Below are 25,929 nucleotides of genomic sequence, written 5' to 3' on the forward strand. Positions count from 1 at the left end.
TTTCAGATTAATTCGAGATATAATTTTATGTGAAAATTTTTTATTATAATAAAAAAATTAAATACGATTGTTGTCGTTGTTGAGAATTTTTCACTTTAATAAAATTTAAATTCTAAATTTAAATGATGAACGCCGTTTTAAGAAAAGTTTTGGTTAATTGCATTGCCGTCTTGGGCTTTTCCGCTTCATTTATGGGCTTCGAGGGCTGATTATTGGGCCAGCAAAAAGGCTACAGTTTGAACGGACACGGAGTAAAAGCAAAGGGGAAAACGAATAGCTACAGGCGGCGGTAGCTATTCTAAGGAAAAAATCACCATTGATCGTGACTTTTGGTTTCATGACGAGGGTTTGGAAAGGAAAAAAAAGGTAAGGCGCGTTCCCATTTCCATTGATCGTGACTTTTGGTAAAAAGAGTTTTCCGTGGTTGCTCTACTGATTTAAGGTTCAACGTTTTCATTTCACTTCGAAAACGACAAGATGGCTAAACGCGTCTTTTCGCTATGACCGACGACTAACCATACGATACGACATCCGAAGATCATTACAGAACTTTCAATTTTCTCCACTCTGCGATTTCTCTCTCTGGTTTTATTTTCCTCTGTGCTTTGATTTCCATGGTAATAAGTTTACGCTTAAAAAAAAAGGAGAGAGCTTTACAGTTGTATGCTGCCGTTTTGAATGGAAGGAAAAAGTACCATTTGAACCAAAGAGTACCATTTTTGAGGGGTTGCTTTTGTGACATCATATTTAATGCGTGTTTGGTTCATAAATCTCGACCCAAAGAGTACCATTTAAACCATCCGAACTTGGGTTTGGAACAAAAAACTCTAAAACAAAAATCCAATTTCAAAAGACGATCTTGAGTTTTATGCTCTTTACATGTTAAAGCATTTAAAGAAATATACTTTCCAAAAATAATTTGTCTATTTAAGAGTATTTATGTATTTTCCCATTGTTTTCATCCATATAAATTAAAGAGAGCCTCCTATAAAAAATTAAAAATCTACTCTTTTATTGTATATTTATTAGTTTGTCAACACATTACATCAATATTAATTCTTACATGTTGTCACTGTTATAATTGAAAGGGGCATTATTGTATATTTATTGGTTTGTCAACACATTACATCAATATTAATTCTTACATGTTGTCACTGTTATAATTGAAAGGGGCATTTTTCTTCCCTATAAACGTAATAAATATCCGTTACGTAATAAAAAGTGTGATTAAAGAGACGTTTGGTTTAGAATTATAAGATTAAAATTATTTTTAATTTACGTGTATTTTTTATAAGAAAAAACACTATAACGAATTATGAATCATGATTCAAATCATGGTATAAATCTCCATACCAAACGTTTCTTAATTGATTAATGGTATTTTATTTGTGTACCTTGAGAAGACTTCAATAGTCTTGATAATAAGATTATTATACAACATTTTAAAGACGTGAAAATCCATCAAGAACGATGTGTAGTGTGTGCCGAATTGATTCTAACTATTTTATTGTAGTTAGAATTAGGCCCCTAAGAAAAATTTATGGCTTCGTCATAATATCTTTTTATTATTTTGTTGATTTTTGTTTATATTGGTTTGTTATATTTATTCATTTTTGCATGTTAGAGTTTAACTCACATTATAAGTTAAATTAGAATATTTAAATATATACTTTTGTAACAAGAAAAAAAGGAAAAGAATAATTCTTTAAACATTAGACGAAATTTTGGCAAAAGAAAACATATAAAATAAAAAATATTTTCGCAAACACGGGTACAGGGAACGTGCCTGAGGCACGTCCCTCGTGGCTCATCATAGTCATAATAAGACGTGGTAGCTGTGTCGTAGTCTTAGCTGGCTACTTGATTTTCTTTCTATTCTTTAAAGGGATTTATGTTTAATGAATCTTTTACTTATTTGGAGACGAAAACAAAAAGTTTATCGGAGTATAAGGGACTTATATTAAATTTATGTTTAATGAATCTTTTACTTATTTGGAAACGAAAACAAAAATTTTGTCGGAGTATAAATTAATATGAATTTAATCAACTTCAAATAGCTTTCGAGTTTTGTGAATTGTCTGTTGGTAAAGGTTCACTTTTTTTTTTTTTTTACCAAGTTTTGTTATAAGATAAATTAACAATTTAGCAAAACTTGAAAATAAACGTAAAAAAAAAAAATATAAAGTTTGTATTGCAGTTCGGTAACCACCTATATTTATAAGGTCGCGTTTAGATGATGACCAATCAACTAAGTAAATAATATTATAATTTAAATGGACTTAATCACCCTGAGACTTTTTCTCTAAATATGACGTCTATGAGCTTGAAACTACTCAATAGATTTGCTCAATAAACTCCTATCAACTTACAATATTGAAATCCCTTCAACAAAATAATTTTCTCCTAAAAATCTAAATTTCCTCTCCCAAATAAATATGAAAAAAAAACCAATCGCTCACAAATGATCCGACTCTATGAAATTCTAGGACTAAAAAGCATGCTGAGATCATTATGGAACTTTAATTAAATAGCTAATCGACTAGCTATCAAAAACTTCAATGTCATCCGCTGCACAAAGTTTATTGCATATTTAAAGTCAACTTCAGCAAATTCTTAGCCTCCCCTGTATAAATGCAGTATGATCTTTACAGAATGCACCATGAACTTAGACCTTTTTGTATAACCAAGCAATGGCCTAAAAGTTGATCTTCACCAAATCAGATCAAAATCAACTCCAAAATACGTTTCCTGCAACAAATCAATTTTCAAAACAAATATTCTGCAGCAAATGAATCAACTCATCTATTTGTAACTTACCAAATTCACCAAAAAAAAAATTTTGATTTTTACCAAATCAAATCAAATTGATTGATTTTAACCGTTTCTAAAAAGACATTTCCTGCTACCATTAAAATTTCAATAAGATCATCATCAAATCCTTTCCAAATCATGCCCAAAATAATGGCAACAAATTCATCAATGAAAATTCCAACGAGAGAGAGAGATTAAAGGGAAAATACATTGCAAAAATAAAACAAATAAAAAATGGAGATGACGTATAATAGAATAATATGAATTTAATCAACTTCAAATAGCTTTCAAGTTTTGTGAATTGTCAAAAAAAGAGAGATTACAAAAATGGGAAATACATTGCAAAAATAATAAAAAAAAAGATAAAAAATGGAGACGACGAAGACTTATGAAAGACATACCATTCATGAGAAACGATATGCCATTCGTGAAACTAAGAGAGAGCTTCTTTTACACATAAATACGTCGTTTCTCAAAATTAAACACAATAAACTCTAAATGACATGTTGTTTTCACATTAATTACAACATCACAGCAACATTAAAGCGACGATATATGTGTCGTTTTATGATACTATTTTTGTACGAAGACACCTATTATTCACCTAATAAGAAATTCATGTATACGAGCATTTAAGAATTTTTAAATTTATATTCAAAAGAAATATATGTAAAAATGACAGTTGATAAAAAAATTAAATAAAAATACATTTAAAAAATTATTTTAATTAATTAAAAATAAAATAAAAATATGCATGAAAAAATTACTTTCATATAAATAAAGTGACAAATAATATATATTTTTAAAAACACACAAAAATCAAAATGTAAAAAGAATTTTAAAATAACGTTAAAAAAGAAAAAAAAAAAAAAAAAAAAAAAAGTAGAGTGGCTGCGCGTGGCATTCTCAGAGCCTTCGTTCTTCATGTATTGTTAGATTAACGACACGAACCGTGAACTATAAAGTAAATTTCGTCTGTCAGAGGAAGCGCAATTTAAAAAATGGAACGACGTGTCGTTTTCAAGCCTAAGTTAATGTCTTTTTCTCTTAAAACGACAAGAAACTTCGAAGTCCTAAATATTTTACCTAGTTAAGATTTAAGTTTTTCTTATTAATAAAAAACTTTTAAAAATAATTATATTTAATTTTTTTATTATAATCTCAACTCAAATTAAAAATTTAAATGTGACAATGTTGCTCTACGGATTGTGAAGGCTTTGGGCAACCAATCATTCCTGATTTTTTGAAATTTTTTGGGTTATTTTTTTAGAGTGTAATTTGAGTGTAGTTTTTGAGTTGAATTTGAGTTATAACTTGAGTTGAAGTTGTAACTTGAATAAAGTTACGTAAAATTGAATAAAATTAAAACTTAAAAGAACATAAATTTGAATAAAATTAAAACTCGAATCGTCTTTTTTTGAGTTTTTTAGACAAAAGAACAACCCTTTTATTTTCACTTTTTTCTAGAAGGATCGTGCATTACGCTTCTCTTATTTTCTATTCCCAACTAATTTTCTACCAAACATTTTTTGTATTAATCAACACAAATAATCAGGATTAGATTAAGGCGTGTTAGATACGAGGTTGACAACGAGGATCTCTTTCCAATCTATGAGGTTGACACTTCCAACACTACCAGACGAGCTTCAAATACAAATATATAACCCAATCAATACCAGAATGAGAATCCAACGATTTCCACCATACTATAAGCCCCTTAGCTCCCCAACCTAACCCAAATCTCCAAATTCCAATTCTTCCAAGCTCCAGCCATGGCGGATAGTATAGACAAAATGAACCCCATTGTCATTTTGCTCGAAGAACTAGAACCAGAAGAGCCTAATCAACAAGTCCCAGACCTCCAAAAAGATCCCCTAAACCAGTGGTGCGCCTCTATTAACTGCGCGGCCGACGAGTATAACTGCAACCCATTTGCTTCCGCCGCCTTCGTTCCGTCTCCGACAACCACCCTCGCCGTCACCGCTGGCTCCGGGAGTGGCGGCTCATTCTGGCTCTCGGAGACCGACTCCGACTCCGACTCCGGCCGTGACATCAGCTGCTTCGTCACCGATCTCTTTGATCGCCGTCGCGACGACGGCGGTGATCGAGGTTCGGGTTCGGTAATTGGGGGTTTTAAGGTTGAGCCTGAAAAAGGTGGGCTTTCGGTTGATTCTCGCGGCGATGGGCTTAGGGTTGATGAATCCGACTCCCAATCGGATTGCGAAGAAAATTGCGTTGTTAAGCTTTCGGATTTCGATGCATTGAACGATGGTGAGGGGTCTGTATACGGAGAAGTGTTTGATTGGGAAGAAGTAAAGGAAAGAACGACCAATAAGGAGGAGAATGTGAGCACTGTGATCGACGACGGAGAAGTTGAAGAGGTACCACCGGCGGCGTCTGAATTCGCCGTGGAAGATGAAGATGAAGATGAAGATGAAGATGAGGGGACGCCAGTTTGGGAAGTTCTCATGGCGATCAACGGTCTAGCGGCGAACGCCAGCTTAGAACGCAATAACACAACGGCTGATACTGGCGCCGCTTCCTATCTGGCCGCTGAGGATGCCTATGAAGATTACATGTACGCCGTCGGCCCTGAATCCGATGCCCTTTTCGAGCGATTCATGGAGAGCGAGAGTGCTCTGAGGGGCAGCCCCCCGGCCGCGAAAAGCGTCGTGGAGAATCTCCCTTTTGTTGAGTTGACAATGGAGGAATTGCGGGGAGAGGTTGCGGCTTGTGCTGTCTGCAAAGATGAGTTTTTGGTTGGGGAGAAGGTGCAGAAGTTGCCTTGTTGTCACTGTTATCACGGGGACTGCATTGCGCCATGGTTGGGAATTCGTAACACGTGCCCCATCTGTAGGTTCGAGTTGCCGACGGATGATCCAGATTACGAGCGGAGGAGGGGCGAAAGGGCTTGTCGGCGTAGCCCGTCGACGAATTCGGAGGCCATGTAAATAGCCCTTTTGGAGACAGTCTCTGGTTCTTTTCAGTATTAAGAATGAACCATATTATGGACTTGGAGTGTACTATTTTCTTGAAATTTTTATGCTGAATAAATTGCCTTTGATGGCAAATTTAATTCTTGGTGGTAGTACTGATCACTAGATTGAAGAAATGCATCCTTGTTTTCAATTTCTTGGTCTTGTCCTATGTCAGTTCTGTAACGAGGGATTGGTTACAAAGTTATTTTAACAGTCATAAAATGATTACTTTTAACTAATTATAACCATTACAGGCTTATACAGACCAATTGCTTTATGATCAACTTTTTCTGATGAATTATTGTTAGAATTAAATATGATTTCCATTGCAGTCAGAAAGTCAAATGTAGCTTGTTAGTGATTTTTAATGAATCTGTGGTCATATTTCTATAAACTGTAAGCTAACCAAATTACAAATGAATCTGCTTCATGGGTTAGTTAATGTCTTGAGCTGAATTTTTAAAGTTTTGATCCTTGTTAAGTGATCATGTGCTAGGCTGTAGATAGTGGTGATCTATTTTGGGTGAATGCTAGATCTGGTCATCCAAATGTGATTAATAAATATCTATTAATGCACTATACTTAACCCCAATGACTTTTCATGCCTTGAAAAATATTGTTTATAAATTTTATTATCAAGGCCATTAAAGATTGAGTTCATTGTTTTTACTTGTATTGGGTTTTTTGGAGAATGTGATGCAGTGCCGGCTCTATGCCTAGCCAAGTTAGACAATTGCCTGAGGCCTCTAATGAATTAAAATTCCTCATTAATTATATCTATATAACAAATTTATTTTACATTAAAACTGAAAGTAACTGCATTTTGTGGAACCATTTTTTGGAGATCGTGTACTTAGAATCTGAAAATTACACGCACACGATTAACCTCTTTTTATAGGAGAGATTAATAGTCAAGACTTGTTCTTCGATATGAATTAACGGTTTCCATTAGTTTCGTTTAAAAAAAGATTTCTATCACCACAACATCTTAAGAGCTCAGAGGCACATAAAAGGATTTTCTCCGTTTAGACACAACAACGATTTTCTTTAATACGTCAACTGCTTTTAATTGATAACCAACTAATCGCCTTTTTTTTCTTTGACTATATCTCAAAAAAGACTCAACTATTTCCTTATGAATATATCTATATATACACACCTATATATAAGTATATCTATGTATATGTGTCGATTTTACAACATTGCAAAGACATAAAATAAAATAAAATAAAATAAAAAAAGAACAGAACCTAACCTCTCCTGCCTTTAGCTCTGCCTACTTTCCCTGCTCATCAACGTCATTTCAAGAGTTTTACAAGTTCTCAACCTTCCCTTTAAAAAGGCTATATCATTTTTTTTTCCTTACTTCTTTCTTGTCAATTTTTTTATTATCATTGTTTTAGCTTCACACTAGTTTTTTTTTTTTATTTTTTATTTCTTGTTATTTTTCTGTTTTACTAGTAATTATTTGATTTTTAATTTAAATATAAGTTTTTAACAAATGTGACTGGCAAAATATAAAGATTTAACTAATAAGTTTACATCTTAAAAGGCAAAAAATATGTTTTAAGCCAAGATGATGGAATTTTAATAAACTTTAAGAACGCCGTGTTCCCTATTTATTAACCGTCAAATCTGTATTATTTTTTTAATTTAATTTAATTTTTAATTATATTTAATACACATCTAACGACTAATAACTAGAGAACACTTATATTTTTAAAAAATATAAAACACCAGAGAAAATATATATATATATATATATATATATATATATATTTTTCTAAAAGACCACTTTTAGAGTTTTGTGCTTAAGGACCCATATTTACTTGAGTAGGCCATGATGTAATATCTCTGACGAGGACTGTAAAATTAATTTTAGTGGGGGTTTATCATATATGAATGTAATATAATACACACTTTCATATATAAAATTTTTAAAAATTAAAAGTTAAGCCTCCCAGCTGAGGCCTTAATCGCTCCGTCTATGGTCAAATATGTCTGTTTTCGTGTACCGTGAATATTCTCGGCACTTTCCTCTGGGTTTGTCTTGCTAGGCACACAAAAGCCAGAGCAATAAGAAAATCAAAACATTGCAGACGTAACGAGTTTGAAGGCAATTTGAGTACAATCACCGGACGTTCATCCAAAGGTTAGACGAATGACGTACTTGTCAAGGCTCTAGAACACAACATTTTTTGTTCAATTGGTGCAGAACTGTAAAATTTTAACAATTATATCATCACTTTTGAGATTAACCAAACCAACGACGAAATTTTTTGTTTTGTCATTACTTTGTATTGCAATCAATTAAATCATCACTTTTGACGGGTCGCTTTTTAGTTGTATGGAAGTCTTTGGTTTGGAAAGTAGATAGTTGAAAAGGCCATGGACTTATTTGGTACACAATAATATGCACGTACGCAAAATTGCTTTGCTCAAACCTACTACCCAATACGAGTTCTTCTTCTTCTTTTCTTCTTTTTTTTTTTTTTTTTCAATGAGAAGACCCAAAACCATTCGAGAACTCCTTTCGAAAGAAGAAAAAAAAAATCTCGAACTTTGTCCACAAATAAAAGTTTAAGTGCGAAAATTATAATACAGCACGTGTTAAGGAGTAAATTCTGTTAATTTCTCTTTAGAGTTACATAATCATTTTTATTTATTTATTTATTTACTTAACTTTTGAGGTAGAGTTTTAAAAGAAAGTTATTACCAGATGCTCTTTTTCTTAGTTCTATGTATCTTCTTACTTGTTAGTTGTCATGAAGTTCTCCATATTCAGTTGTGGTTCTAATTCACCCGTCCGCATTATGGTTCAACACCTACCGGCCGACTAATTCAAAGATTAGAAACAAAATGAAAAGGAAGGAAGAAAAAGAAATGTCACGTGAGCCCGTTTGATTCATGGATTAAAATTATTTTCGATTTACGTGTGTTTTTTATGAGAGAAAATATTATAGCGAATCATGAACTATGATTCGAATCAGAAAACGAATCCTCCAACCAAACAGGATTTTGAAAATATTTTTACACATTTTTTAAGACACGAAAATGAAAACAGTCTGCAAATCATGTTTATTTAGTAAATATTTTTAAAACAAAAATGAAAATAAAAAACAGTGAGAATAATTTTTGTAAAGGAATTAAAAAACTGTTAAAAGTTATTTTTTTTATGTTTTCATTTTTTAGTACTTATTAATAATGTTATAATATCTTAATTAATAATTATAATTAAACATGATTTCACATTTTTATTATACTCAAAATAATCTCTTAAAAAATTAACTAAACGTAATTTCAAAATTAATATTAAAATGCTTCTCAAAATAATTTTATTTTTACTTTTATACTAAAAATAAAATTATTTTTAAAAACGTTATTAAACGGGCCGAAGAAAAAATAGTGTGAGAGAAGAAAACAACCACTCATTTTGTTTGATTTGGGCAACTTTTCTTATGATCTACTACATTACTCCTTAAGGAGGCGATCCAAAATTCAAGACGTCGCATTTCAGCGTCAGAGTCAACAGAAAAATTAGCATGTCTGTATCTGACCATAAATTATTTGAGAGAACGTGTATATTTAGAAGATATATATATATAATGGGTTTTTATATTAGTCGTTAAATTAGATAAAAATCATATCGTATTAAAAAAATATGGATAATTATAGCTTTTTATACAAATAGATGGTTGAAAATAGAGCATTTTTTGTAGTTTATTTTTCCAGTGACTATGAGAGAAATCTCTTATATATAAGTGATAAAATTATTTTGGTATATTATGTCATAGTGAAATATACTCTTACTACATTGTGTTTTTTATAATATTAAAGTGGTACCTCAACGTTTTTACAAACATCTTCTTTGAACCTTTAAGCTGATTTTTGAGATGTAAAATGACCTTAGTACCCTTCTATTTAATTAATCAAAATCTAATAGATGTAGAAAAAATTATAAACTTTTTTATTTTATTATTTTTTTAAATATTTCAATGTTTTAAAATATATTCATATTTTTTAAGAAATACTGATTTTTATTTAATCAATAAGAACAGTAGTTTGGACATTATATGTCTCAAAAATTAGCTTCAGGATACTAAGAAGTTGTTTTTAAAAACGTCAAGTTGTCGTTTTAATATTATCAAAAATACATGATACTAAGAGTATGTTTCGCTATAATACAGAGTACCAAAATGATTTTATCCTTATATATAATAATATCTCAAACAAAAAATGTAACAAACTATTAAGGGGGCGTTTGGTATGCAGTAATCTTAAGAATGAGAATGAGAATCTGTAATATTACCATGTTTGGTACAATAATTATTTATTTATAATACAGCACGTGTTAAGGAGTAAATTCTGTTAATTTCTCTTTAGAGTTACATAATCATTTTTATTTATTTATTTATTTACTTACTTAACTTTTGAGTTAGAGTTTTAAAAGAAAGTTATTACCAGATGCTCTTTTTCTTAGTTCTATGTATCTTCTTACTTGTTAGTTGTCATGAAGTTCTCCATATTCAGTTGTGGTTCTAATTCACCCGTCCGCATTATGGTTCAACACCTACCGGCCGACTAATTCAAAGATTAGAAACAAAATGAAAAGGAAATTAATATTAAAATGCTTCTCAAAATAATTTTATTTTTACTTTTATACTAAAAATAAAATTATTTTTAAAAACGTTATTAAACGGGCCGAAGAAAAAATAGTGTGAGAGAAGAAAACAACCACTCATTTTGTTTGATTTGGGCAACTTTTCTTATGATCTACTACATTACTCCTTAAGGAGGCGATCCAAAATTCAAGACGTCGCATTTCAGCGTCAGAGTCAACAGAAAAATTAGCATGTCTGTATCTGACCATAAATTATTTGAGAGAACGTGTATATTTAGAATATATATATATATATAATGGGTTTTTATTAGTCGTTAAATTAGATAAAAATCATATCGTATTAAAAAAATATGGATAATTATAGCTTTTTATACAAATAGATGGTTGAAAATAGAGCATTTTTTGTAGTTTATTTTTCCAGTGACTATGAGAGAAATCTCTTATATATAAGTGATAAAATTATTTTGGTATATTATGTCATAGTGAAATATACTCTTACTACATTGTGTTTTTTATAATATTAAAGTGGTACCTCAACGTTTTTACAAACATCTTCTTTGAACCTTTAAGCTGATTTTTGAGATGTAAAATGACCTTAGTACCCTTCTATTTAATTAATCAAAATCTAATAGATGTAGAAAAAATTATAAACTTTTTTATTTTATTATTTTTTTAAATATTTCAATGTTTTAAAATATATTCATATTTTTTAAGAAATACTGATTTTTATTTAATCAATAAGAACAGTAGTTTGGACATTATATGTCTCAAAAATTAGCTTCAGGATACTAAGAAGTTGTTTTTAAAAACGTCAAGTTGTCGTTTTAATATTATCAAAAATACATGATACTAAGAGTATGTTTCGCTATAATACAGAGTACCAAAATGATTTTATCCTTATATATAATAATATCTCAAACAAAAAATGTAACAAACTATTAAGGGGGCGTTTGGTATGCAGTAATCTTAAGAATGAGAATGAGAATCTGTAATATTACCATGTTTGGTACAATAATTATTTATTTATAATACAGCACGTGTTAAGGAGTAAATTCTGTTAATTTCTCTTTAGAGTTACATAATCATTTTTATTTATTTATTTATTTACTTACTTAACTTTTGAGTTAGAGTTTTAAAAGAAAGTTATTACCAGATGCTCTTTTTCTTAGTTCTATGTATCTTCTTACTTGTTAGTTGTCATGAAGTTCTCCATATTCAGTTGTGGTTCTAATTCACCCGTCCGCATTATGGTTCAACACCTACCGGCCGACTAATTCAAAGATTAGAAACAAAATGAAAAGGAAGGAAGAAAAAGAAATGTCACGTGAGCCCGTTTGATTCATGGATTAAAATTATTTTTGATTTACGTGTGTTTTTTATGAGAGAAAATATTGTAGCGAATCATGAACTATGATTCGAATCAGAAAACGAATCCTCCAACCAAACAGGATTTTGAAAATATTTTTACACGTTTTTTAAGACACGAAAATGAAAACAGTCTGCAAATCATGTTTATTTAGTAAATATTTTTAAAATAAAAATGAAAATAAAAAACAGTGAGAATAATTTTTGTAAAGGAATTAAAAAACTGTTAAAAGTTATTTTTTTTATGTTTTCATTTTTTAGTACTTATTAATAATGTTATAATATCTTAATTAATAATTATAATTAAACATGATTTCACATTTTTATTATACTCAAAATAATCTCTTAAAAAATTAACTAAACGTAATTTCAAAATTAATATTAAAATGCTTCTCAAAATAATTTTATTTTTACTTTTATACTAAAAATAAAATTATTTTTAAAAACGTTATTAAACGGGCCGAAGAAAAAATAGTGTGAGAGAAGAAAACAACCACTCATTTTGTTTGATTTGGGCAACTTTTCTTATGATCTACTACATTACTCCTTAAGGAGGCGATCCAAAATTCAAGACGTCGCATTTCAGCGTCAGAGTCAACAGAAAAATTAGCATGTCTGTATCTGACCATAAATTATTTGAGAGAACGTGTATATTTAGAATATATATATATATATATAATGGGTTTTTATATTAGTCGTTAAATTAGATAAAAATCATATCGTATTAAAAAAATATGGATAATTATAGCTTTTTATACAAATAGATGGTTGAAAATAGAGCATTTTTTGTAGTTTATTTTTCCAGTGACTATGAGAGAAATCTCTTATATATAAGTGATAAAATTATTTTGGTATATTATGTCATAGTGAAATATACTCTTACTACATTGTGTTTTTTATAATATTAAAGTGGTACCTCAACGTTTTTACAAACATCTTCTTTGAACCTTTAAGCTGATTTTTGAGATGTAAAATGACCTTAGTACCCTTCTATTTAATTAATCAAAATCTAATAGATGTAGAAAAAATTATAAACTTTTTTATTTTATTATTTTTTTAAATATTTCAATGTTTTAAAATATATTCATATTTTTTAAGAAATACTGATTTTTATTTAATCAATAAGAACAGTAGTTTGGACATTATATGTCTCAAAAATTAGCTTCAGGATACTAAGAAGTTGTTTTTAAAAACGTCAAGTTGTCGTTTTAATATTATCAAAAATACATGATACTAAGAGTATGTTTCGCTATAATACAGAGTACCAAAATGATTTTATCCTTATATATAATAATATCTCAAACAAAAAATGTAACAAACTATTAAGGGGGCGTTTGGTATGCAGTAATCTTAAGAATGAGAATGAGAATCTGTAATATTACCATGTTTGGTACAATAATTATTTATTTATAATACAGCACGTGTTAAGGAGTAAATTCTGTTAATTTCTCTTTAGAGTTACATAATCATTTTTATTTATTTATTTATTTACTTACTTAACTTTTGAGTTAGAGTTTTAAAAGAAAGTTATTACCAGATGCTCTTTTTCTTAGTTCTATGTATCTTCTTACTTGTTAGTTGTCATGAAGTTCTCCATATTCAGTTGTGGTTCTAATTCACCCGTCCGCATTATGGTTCAACACCTACCGGCCGACTAATTCAAAGATTAGAAACAAAATGAAAAGGAAGGAAGAAAAAGAAATGTCACGTGAGCCCGTTTGATTCATGGATTAAAATTATTTTTGATTTACGTGTGTTTTTTATGAGAGAAAATATTGTAGCGAATCATGAACTATGATTCGAATCAGAAAACGAATCCTCCAACCAAACAGGATTTTGAAAATATTTTTACACGTTTTTTAAGACACGAAAATGAAAACAGTCTGCAAATCATGTTTATTTAGTAAATATTTTTAAAATAAAAATGAAAATAAAAAACAGTGAGAATAATTTTTGTAAAGGAATTAAAAAACTGTTAAAAGTTATTTTTTTTATGTTTTCATTTTTTAGTACTTATTAATAATGTTATAATATATTAATTAATAATTATAATTAAACATGATTTCACATTTTTATTATACTCAAAATAATCTCTTAAAAAATTAACTAAACGTAATTTCAAAATTAATATTAAAATGCTTCTCAAAATAATTTTATTTTTACTTTTATACTAAAAATAAAATTATTTTTAAAAACGTTATTAAACGGGCCGAAGAAAAAATAGTGTGAGAGAAGAAAACAACCACTCATTTTTTTTGATTTGGGCAACTTTTCTTATGATCTACTACATTACTCCTTAAGGAGGTGATCCAAAATTCAAGACGTCGCATTTCAGCGTCAGAGTCAACAGAAAAATTAGCATGTCTGTATCTGACCATAAATTATTTGAGAGAACGTGTATATTTAGAAGATATATATATATAATGGGTTTTTATATTAGTCGTTAAATTTGATAGAAATCATATCATATTAAAAAAATATGGATAATTATAGCTTTTTATACAAATAGATGGTTGAAAATAGAGCATTTTTTGTAGTTTATTTTTTCAGTGACTATGAGAAAAATCTCTTATATATAAGTGATAAAATTATTTTGGTATCTTATGTCATAGTGAAATATACTCTTAGTACATTGTGTTTTTTATAATATTAAAGTGGCACCTCAACGTTTTTGCAAACATCTTCTTTGAACCTTTAAGCTGATTTTTGAGATGTAAATTGACATTAGTACCCTTCTATTTAATTAATCAAAATCTAATAGATGTAGAAAAAATTATAAACTTTTTTATTTTATTATTTTTTTAAATATTTCAATGTTTTAAAATATTTTCATATTTTTTAAGAAATACTGATATTTATTTAATCAATAAGAACAGTAGTTTGGACATTATATGTCTCAAAAATTAGCTTCATGATACTAAGAAGTTGTTTTTAAAAACGTCAAGTTGTCGTTTTAATATTATCAAAAATATATGATACTAAGAGCATGTTTCGCTATAATACAGAGTACCAAAATGATTTTATCCTTATATATAATAATATCTATAAAAAAAAAAGTAACAAACTATTAAGTTTTGTGTAGAACAAAGGTCTTGCTTGTTTTTCTTTGCCCGCTAAACATCCTATAACCGTACGATTAGCTTTTGTTCCATCTAATTGGTTAGATATATTTATGATTATCTAAGGCACTGGTCCGTCTGAGGACTATAATGTTGATCATATATATGCAACTGTATGTATTCATATTTGATAATAGTTAAAAGAAAAAGTAATCAAAAAGGAAAAAATTCTAAACTTGTAATGAAAAACATGCTACAAACTGAGTTTTATCTTAGGAATTCATGTTATAATACAATTTACCTTAAAATGAAAATACCTATTGCCTGCCGATTTGGCAGTTTGCTGCATATGAGCGTGTGGCTATAAATACGTGTATATATATATATATAAATTTTTATATACACGATTATTATGCCATGTTTATTTTAAGAGTTTATTCTTAATTTTGAATTATAATTTTTAATTTTTTATAGTATTTTTTTCATAAAAAATTTAAATTTTAAAAATTAAAATCATAAATCATGATTCTCACTAACGTTTTGTTCATGGATTAGAACCTTAGAACTATTTTCAATTTACGTGTATTTTTTATGAGAAAAAATACTGTAACGAACCACAAACCATAATTCAAATCAAGGAACGAATCTAGGTACCAAACATCCTCTGTGTTGTATATGTTGATCTAATAAATGCTTTTCTATTAAAAAAAAAAAAAACACATACGACCTAGAGATGATGACACTAACAGCAAGAAGTTGTACTTTGCTAATAATGATCTTTCTCACCATGTTAATTAAGATTTGCTGCAAGATTTAAGGGACAAAAGTGGGGCTAGTGATTATTACTTTCTAGAAAGATCTTGAACTTTGTATTCCCTATTTGTCCATCTTAACAATATATATATTTTTTTGAGGGATTCTTAACCACATTTAAAAGATACGAATCTCATGTAAGACATATAGTTTGTAGCATTATAATATGATCAGTTATAATCAACAAAGATTATAGCAGACTAATGGCTGTCGTTTTTAGAACTCCACATTCTTTATATTTAATACTGCTGACGCTCGCACTTCATTAGTATGATATGCCTCACTTTGGATCCGGAAAAAAAAAATGCTTCTGTTAGCTAGAGTTATTGTGCTCCAAATCATATTGTTTTGCTTATTCACAGCCAATTTAAACCGTGATAATTAAGTCCCTAAACCCCACTTTTAGATTTGTTTTAACTATGATCAATTAAGGTTAATTGCATGATCACCTAATAATATATATATATATATATATATATATAGCTAGGTGAATAATGCTATACATATATGTATTGCTTATTCACCTAATATATGTATGTATGTATGTATGTATGAATAACAAAAATAGAAGGAAACAAATTTGTCATTTTCAGCAATGGGGTGAAGTTAACTCTATGGCTGTCCTGGTGTCCACAGGGGCAACGAAGAAAAGCACCCTCTAGAAACTTTATTATGGATGTGGCCCTTGGGGGTGGCAGTGGCCTTGGTTCATCATTTTTATTTTTATTTTTGCAAATACCCCCCCTGCTGAATACTTCATGAGAGGATATTTTTTAAGAAGTGGCTACTTTGAATTATTACTTGAATCATTTTGGGTTTGAAAATGATGGCATTTGAGGATACGTAATTGCAGTGCTACCCCCTAATTCTATGTTTGTGTTTTTATGGATAATGCTTGAAATATTCACTCTTTGTTTTATTTTTATTATTATTTATTTTTTGTTTAGATAAGAAAAACCATTTGTTTTTGCAAAGCTCGCCCACTTTGCTTTCTCATCTTTACCGTAAGCAAGTTATAGTGCTCAACTTTATGTTGTTCCCCGGCCAGTCTTGAATATCCTTTTTGTGATTTTCAAGTAGAAATTAAGATGAAACCTCAAGGGCACCACTTTTTGCACCACTTAGTAAAAAATGTATTAGATTCATGAGGAATTTATGGCCCAAAAATAGGAAGTATAAAAGACCCCAATATAACCATTGGGCCATTCCAAACTTTTACCATGAAAAGCTAGGCAAGAGCTTTGGCTTTTTCTCGGAAATTAACCAAATCAACCGTCCTAATTTGCTTTCTCCCAGATTCTTCCGACATTCTCTTGTACCGAAGAAGATTATGTTTGTTGTTTGATGAGAAATTCAGGTCAATTGCGCATTTGATGATAGGAACAACTTGGTAAGATATTGAGGGGGGAAAAACATCATAGTTTGTGTTTGAGGCTAAAGGGATAAAATATATATATAGATATATATAAATAAATTCAGAAAAAGCAGCAAAAATAGGGACAGCGAAAAAAATAAATAAATAAGACAAGCAACAAGTAGAGAAATATTGTCTATGCAAAGGGGTACATATCGGAACATATATGACATCATAATAATAAGGCTTTTCTTCATGATTATTTTGATGATTTCAGTTGTGATTTTATTTTTTAAGATTTTATGTTATTCTTAAACTAGAACCAAAATATTCATAAAAAAACCTATAACTAAAAAATTTATAGCTTATAGACAGATAATTTAGTGATTTTAAGCTTACTCATATGTAGTTTAATAGATGAGAGATCTCAAATTTAAATTCTATAAGGATTTAAAAAAATCAATGGCACGTTTTATCTCCTAACATAAGTATCTCCTAACATAAGTAGTTAGAATTCAATACAAACATGGCTTAGCAGTGGGTATCTCAATTGTCATAGGTGGCTAATTGTTCTTCCCATACTTTTTTTTTTAAATATATAATATATATGTGTGTATATATATACTATCCCCACCACAAACATATGCCTAGTAATCTTAATTTATAGGGTAGCTATTGAACTATTAGATATCCTCATCGAGTACTCTGCTCTCTACTCAATCAAATTTTGTCCGGACATGAAAGATTTTCAGGGGAAGACATCCATTCAAATCATTGAGATATGAAATATCAAATCTTTTTTATTTTTATTTTTATTTTTGGCCTTTGTCTCATAGCTAGATATAAATATTCTCGGCAAAAACTATTGATAGTTTTGTTTTATTTTAATTTTATTTTTTCGAGAATTTTCATCAAGAAGCAATTGAAGCAGCATAATTATATAAATCACAATTGTAGAAATAGGTTAATAACAGCTTTTGGATAACCTAAGACGATGGATGATCAGCAGCAGTAATAGCAGTAAACATCAATAATGTTGTAATTGATGTTACAAATAATAACGACAATATTGATGACAACAAGGTCATTAAGTTAACCCTCTAATAAAAAAATGATTAGAGACAATTAAATATCGTTTTGTTAAAACCTACACCTTTGTTATCCACATAGCTAGTGGACCAAATTAAAACCTTATTACAAGTACGTAAGCAAATGCAGCGATATGTAATATGTGTGTATGTCAGTCTTACTCAAAATGCACCACCCAACAATATTATATATATGCGTATATGCATTGCATTTGCACCAAAGATGACAAACTTTATTGAATGATCATTGGCAAAACAACATATACTATACAATTAACTAATTACCTAATCAAAAGTGGATTAAAGAGGACGAATAGTGAAGAGGGTGCTTTTAGTTGATGATGGACTTATCCTGTATTAACCAATCTCTTTATAATCTCATGACCTCATTAATGAAAAATAACAGGAAAATTAAAAATGTTTTGATTTTTTGGGGAGACCACGGAAGATCCATGCTACCGGTCTAAAAAACTGACAAATGTACAATCAAATATTTACGCCTTTTTTTTTTTACTTGAATTTCAGTGATGAATTCGAACTTTTAATTTTAATATTAGATATATTTATAAATTTTTAGTTAATTAAACCTATAACCGCTATTCAGTATTGTTTCTAACTACTTATACAAATAAAATTGAGTCGTACACTTTTTCAATTGTGATATAAGAGACTTACATAAAGGTCATGCATTACTTCATATTAATAAGCTAAAATTGACAAATACCGAGTTTTCAAGATGATTGAATTACGTGGCGTTTTTTATATGAGAAATAATGCTCATGAAGACGTACATATAAAAACAATCATAAAAAAAAAGACTCGTTATTTGTGGATTTTCTCAATTGATGAGTCATATTCATAATCGCTTTTTACTTTCTTTTTTTTTTTTCCCTAAGGAATTTCAATTTTATACTCATATATGCCATAAATGAGTCTTGTTGGATGGATTTTTCATGCCCCATGTTAGAAATAGTATCATTTTCAGTGTTGAAAATAAAAATTGTGAATTTATTAAATGGGTTGCCTAAGTGGGGTGCACATATGGGTACCAAATGACAACACCCAAAAATTTGCCAGACCCCGTGATGGGTGGAGAACCTGAAAAAGTCTTTAAAGAACAAGAGAAGCCTAGACACAGAAATCCTAGAGTCTAGAGAGAGAGAGAGAGAGAGAGAGAGAGTGTGTGATTGGGTCGGGTGAGTTGACATGCTAAGCAATAGGGAAAAGCGATGGTGCACGCGCGCTTGTTAGCAAAGGGCCCGCAGGTGACATCTATCATGCGCCCGCGTTTTTCTCGTCTGTCCACCTCTGATATTCATGTCTGGCAATTCGTATTATTTACCGTACTTTTATTATATTTTTAAATTTACGGTCAATTTAAATACAATTTAAATTTTTTAAAAATTATAATACGAACATGATACAATTATTTTACAGTTTAACATGATATGGTACGAAAATGATTTGTAAACTTAAAATTAATACGAAAATTATATATTTTTATTTAGTTTTTTACATATTAAAAATAATTTAAAATTAATAACACACTATAATAGAATAACATAAATTAAGCATATAATAGTATAAGATTTTGAGTATAACTTTCATGATATCACAAGTTCATAATAAAATAAAAAATATGTAATGAAAAATATATGTATTTTTTAGTTTTTTACGAGTTTCGTGTTGTATTCGTGTTAGGTGGGTTCAACATGAAATTGACCCGTATTTTTCGTGTTAATTTCAGGTCGACCCAATTTTGACTCGAACATCTTTTTTATCAACCTTAACCCGTAAAATTCATGTCATTTTTTAGTCGTATTATGACCTATATTGCCGGTTCTATTCATATCCTCATATTTATAACCTTCCTCTTACTATTTGTGGTCGTTGGTGGGGTGTAGTTTTGAACTATTAAAGAATGTATTTATTTTATGAGTTTTGTATAGTTCAAATTATAATTTTTAAGTATTTTTTTAAATTAAATTTTAAATATAAGAATTATAAATTATAGTTTGAACTTATGAATCAAACTGATCTTAAATTACAGTAAAATCATGTTAAATTAAAAATATATATAATGATTTAACAAAAAATAATGAAAATGTAATGGTAAAAACTTATGGCAACTCGATAGAGTAGTTTTACATATTTTATACACAAAATTCACCATTGATTTTTAGGGAATTTTTACATTAGAAATTGTTTTTTCTCCTTTTAGTGAAAACTGTTATTTTAGTTGTTGGATTAGTTTTTTAAGATGTTATTTGTGAGTGTACATGTTAAAAATTTATATTACTCGATGCAAAAATATTCCAATCAGTAATCTAAATTAAACCATTAAGAAGTTAATTTAACACGAGTTTTTTTGTAGACCTGACCTATCGGTATTATTAATTTTTTACGGTTAAATTAGATCAAAATCATATTATAATAAAAAAATATACAAAATAAATAATTTATAATATAAATTTTACGACAAAAATTATATGTAGTTTATTTTTTGTAAACCTACTAGAAAACTTCCCTAATTTAATAGCTAAAACAAAAGAAAAAGGACAGGAATTGTAAAAAAAAAAAAAATCCTTATTTTTATTTCAGTATTGGAAGTGTTTTGGTACGAAAAGTACAATAGTTAAATGTACCTTGACCGTTATTCTAGGGCAATGTTCCTTCTTGAAACACCCTTTTCCCAAAACACCCTTGCTGCTATTTTGGAATGTAGCAACTGTGGATCGAAATGTATGGATAGTTCGGGAAAGATGGATAGATACGAAGAATAATTTGTAGGAAATAGATAAGATATGTAACGAGGAGAAAGGGAGAATTATATATTTTTCTTCCAAAAATAATAGCTGGTCACAGTAAGTTTTTATTGGGTGCTGCAACAATTGATCAGATGCATTTTATGAGCTTTAGGGTACCAACAAAAAGTTTTTAAAAATGTTAAAATACTGTTGTAATATTATCAAAAATACAGAATATTAAAAGTATATTTTATTATAACATGGAGTATTAAAATGATTTTATCCCTCTAAATTTTTTTATTTTAAAGCTGGTGTCTTAACAATAGACTATGCATCGTTTGATTCTTAGTGGTCTGAGTAACACTGAGTTAAATTTTTTTTAATAGAATTGGATAACTTTTTTTCCGTTCTGTTAGTGTATCTTTGGATTTAGCTATAAACAAAGACAGTGGACTGAAAGTAATAATATATATATATATATTACAAGCAAGAAAGGTGTAATATACATTCCATATTGACCTGTCATCTATTCTCAGATTAATGGAGCATACAAGTTGGAGTTCATTTTCTTCAACAAAAAAATAATATAAAGAAAAGAAGATGACATACTATAGTTTCCAAAACAAATCCTCATGGTAGAACTTCCAAGTTTGCGTACCTATTTAATTAAAAAGACGTTTGGTTCATGGATTAGAATCATGAGATTAAAATTATTTTCAATTTACGTGTATTTTTTATGAGAAAAAATACTGTAGCGAATCACGAATCATTATTTGAATCGGGGTACGAATCTCCCAACCAAACAACTCCTAAGTTATGCTTTTAGCCAAACTTTGCAACTCTTGACAAACATATATAACAAGCCGAGAAAGATCAGTACATATATATAACAGCTAAAAATATATTAAAGTAGAAGTTTAGAAAATATGATTTCTTTACATATAATATATATACACATACATACACACACACACTTGCAAATTACGTTAGAGCCAGACTAAGGCACCATTTGAGATTTTAATTTTAATCTAGCAATTTAACTCTTTCTTCCTTTCTTTCTTCAAAGGAAAGTCTAAAATTTTCCTGGTTGAGCAACATTGACCAGCCAAAATGCTAACTTATTATATACATATGTACGTTACAAGTACAGTTTAGACAAAAAGACATACTGAACTGTTTTTCAACTGCTCATCCATCTCTTTATACTCTCACTGGCACACAAAAAATAAATGAAGAAATAATAAGAAAACTCAAGAAAGAAAGAGAAATGAAACAAAAGAAGAACAATCACACGACAAGAATAGAAATAAAGGTCCAAACCTGTCTAATGACATTGTTGACTTTTACATTCCACTCCCACCAGATGATCCAACCCCCGAAGTATTGCAGAGAGATCCATTTTCCTCATCAAGTTTTTTGGCCTGATATGTATATATATATATATATATAATCTATATATATACATATATATAATATATATACACGAGATTTTTACAGTAAAACTTGAAAAAATAAACCATTGATAAATATCAAATTTGTATTAGAAACTATCTTATGTACATATTTTTTTTCGTTTTGATGTAATTATTTGGACAAAATTCAACTGTTAAAACTTGCACTCCCAATAAGAATCTGTACCTATATATATATATATAACCGATATATATGTTTTATAATTAACTAGTGGGAGACTGCAATTCAAAGTACATCCATAAATTCCCTGAAATGCATTCCCACCACAACACAACAAGATTTCTCCACTGAGCAACACCTGCTGAATTGAGTGGTTGAAACCATATGTCAATCTTCTCCATGTTTGTAATAGAGATGACAAAAATTGACCCCAAATGCACCATTATGCTTAGTATTTAGCCCTCCAAGCAGACCACCATTTCTTAGGGACAAGCTATCATATTCTTCATGCTCTATTTCTAGTGCAGAGACTGAATTTTGGATTTCAGAATATTTATGAATAATTGAGTTGCACCACTTGGGTTTTGGTTCCTGGACATTGTGCTGTCTAGGATCACACCTATAGAGCATATATAGGTGAACAAAATGCACCATCACCTAGTGCTTGTGTTACACTGTTCTAGTGTTCTATTTTATTTTTTTCTTAATGAGATTACAATCAAATTTTATTAAGTAACCTTTTTAAATACCTATGATCGTTCTAGTATATACTCGGTATGAGATTTAGGTCATTCAAATACTAGTAATAAGAGATGAAATATTCTCCCACACGAGGAATTTATAAAATATATTGTGAGTGTTCTTTGTTGACGGTGAAAATTCACCTAACAATATGAACTCAACTGTCGACTTGAGATCAGTTCAGTGGTTGTACACCATTTTCCGTATAGAACCAAGTTTCTAATTACACTCACCTTGCTCAGTTCAGTGGTCGTACACCATTTTCCTAATGGAACCAAGTTTTTAATTTCACTCTCACAACATTTGTCTTGCTCAACCAAATAAAGTGCAAAATGATCAAAGTAAGTGGAAAAGAGAAGCTACTCGACGCTGCTAATAAATATGTACAAATAGTTTGGACCACTACAAAAGAGGCACCACGTAGAGTTTAATTACTTTTTGTGCAAATGTTGTTTTTCTAATGTCTATATCCAGTTCATAGAATGAATAAAATAAGGATGTTTTAACTTGATACATCCGTTGAAGTTGGCATCTGAGACACATAATTTACACATAGGAAGAATATGATGTCTGGTGGACTTAAGCCTTTTTTTTTCTCAAAAAGAATTGACAATTGACAAAGCTTCCATTATTTTCCTTTGATGGTTCCTTTCTATTTCGAATACGCAACCTTGTAAATTTTTTTACCTTCTTTGTTTTTTTTAATATTTTGTAATGATTCTCTTGGTGTAAATTTGTGCACATGGTAAGCAAATTGCCCTTTAATTTGTTAAAGAATCATACAAACCACACCTTTTAATATTAATAAAAAGTTCTCTTAGCTCTTCCAAAACAGATAAGGCTTCATGGCTGATTGGCCATTCTTCCATCTCTAGAGTGAGGATTTTACAGTAGTTTACTCAAGCTTCTCCTCTATGGGCAAATCACAATTTCAGGCCTTCACACGTGGCAAAGTAGTGAAATGTGATTGGTGGCTAGAAAGACTCCCAAGTGATGGTAATAATCCAAAACTCCAAATAATGAAGGTCAAGTACTGTAGAATCCTTTTATGTGATGAAGGGTCTAATTGGAAGTGGTTGATGAGTCATTAACTCCTTAAACAAATGTTTTAGGTCTATTTAGAAGAAAGGTTGTGCCTTTATGATGAACCTTTTGTTTTTGTTTTTTTTTCCTTCCAACTTTCAATTTGGTTACGTCACAAGGCCTTATTGGCCAGGGAGCATCCAAGTGAAAATTAAAAAGTAAAACTCCATTTCAAGATGGACTTGACAATGGCACACCAAAATTTTTAAGATTGACTTGTTGGCATTTTCTTCCACTCTTTTCTTTCTAATCAAAACAACCCTCATTAAAATAATTATACTCCCCACAATATGAACTCTCTCTCTCTCACTCCCTCCTTCTCTGTGATGTAAGCAGAAGTTTTTGTGCTGAAAAATGATTACCCACAACCGCAACTTGTACTTGTCTATGCATATTAGAAAATGATAGCATGCGTGCATGCTCACATTATATGGAGATCCCATGATCAAGCAGATCATGAATAGAAGAAAAGGCACCAATTGATTCACATGTATATGTTGAGCAACATCGTTACACCTCCTTCACAAGCACCGCATGATCAATATAGCTCCTATATAAGTTGCCTACTATTGTCTAATTTTTATTGACGTTAAGACGCTTAACTTTTGAGGTTATTTTTTTATTTAGTGAGAGTATGATATATAAGGTTCAAGCCTCCATTTCGTTTTTTAGTGTCAATTCAGTGACGTACCACATTGATATTACTATGCTTTTCCTTTTCAAGAATAATAAAAAATACGTATAAAAGTATATTCCACATTTTACACTAGGTAAATCAAGGCTAAACGAGTGCCGGTATTATTTTTAGCCAGATCGGGCTATTTAACTTTTTTTTTTTTTTTTTTTTTTTTCATATATGATGCCACAGGAAAACGGAAACATGATCTGATACAAGATATTCCAATGCTCTGAAAGCTCAAGGCACTTAACCATAAACTCCACTGTTGCACAAAAAATTGCCTAATAGTGGGGCCAAATCAAACTTTTCCCCTCCTATAAAAAACCTCAGTTCCCTCAAGCGTCTCTCCCGTTCCAAAACCAAAACATAATCCACACCAAAAAACCAAAACGCCAATACAAACAAGAGAAAAACAAAAGCCCTTTTACTAAAAAGAGGTTCAAACTTCGAAAAACCAACCATGCAACAACCTAGCGATGTTTCTGCAGGGCTCCATTTTCTTGTCCCTCCAAACCCGATATCTCCTTTCCAAGACCATTACTACAACATGAACAATCTCCAAAACAACATCAATACTAGTCCAAACTTTCAGTTCAACAACAGATTGATCTCCAGTACCCCATTGTACAACTTCCAATTCCCAATATCTCAACAAGTCCAAGACATGAACAGTAATAATAATAATAATCATCATCAACAGCCTTCATGCTTCAGCAGTAACTCAACCTCGGATGAAGCTGATGAGCACCAACTGAGTCTCATCAATGAGAGGAAGCAGAGGCGGATGATATCGAACCGAGAGTCTGCGCGGAGATCGCGCATGCGCAAGCAGAAGCACCTCGACGAGCTGTGGTCTCAGGTGGTGTGGCTGCGCAATGAGAACCACCAGCTCATAGACAAGCTGAACCATGTCTCCGAGAGCCATGAAAAGGTTGTCCAAGAGAATGCTCAGCTCAAAGAGGAAGCCTCCGAGCTCCGGCAAATGCTCTCCGATATCCAGCTCAACAGCCCTTTCCCTAGCTTGAGAGACTTGGAGGATCACGTGCCTTGCAACACAGCCTATCTCAGAGCTGAGTCCTCAACCCAGTCCATCACAACTTCCATGGATTTGCTTGGTTAAATTTATAAAGATTGAGAGAGGCAAAAGTTATCCTTTTTTTTTTCCTTTTTTTTTCTT

General features: G+C 30.2%; 2 protein-coding genes across 2 annotated transcripts; both read left to right on the forward strand.

Moving 5' to 3' along the window:
* Positions 1 to 4,463: 4,463 nt before the first annotated feature.
* On the forward strand, positions 4,464 to 6,040 carry LOC21392980 (E3 ubiquitin-protein ligase Praja-2). The gene has a single exon (XM_010102587.2). The coding sequence runs from the start codon at positions 4,584 to 4,586 to the stop codon at positions 5,760 to 5,762; it is 1,179 nt and encodes a 392-aa protein (XP_010100889.1). The 5' UTR covers positions 4,464 to 4,583; the 3' UTR covers positions 5,763 to 6,040.
* A 19,172-nt stretch (positions 6,041 to 25,212) lies between these two features.
* On the forward strand, positions 25,213 to 25,872 carry LOC21392981 (basic leucine zipper 43). Its single transcript, XM_010102588.1, has one exon. The coding sequence runs from the start codon at positions 25,213 to 25,215 to the stop codon at positions 25,870 to 25,872; it is 660 nt and encodes a 219-aa protein (XP_010100890.1).
* Positions 25,873 to 25,929: the final 57 nt, after the last annotated feature.

The sequence above is a fragment of the Morus notabilis genome, unplaced genomic scaffold, assembly GCF_000414095.1.
Source record: "Morus notabilis unplaced genomic scaffold, ASM41409v2 Scaffold85, whole genome shotgun sequence".
Taxonomy (NCBI): Eukaryota; Viridiplantae; Streptophyta; class Magnoliopsida; order Rosales; family Moraceae; genus Morus; species Morus notabilis.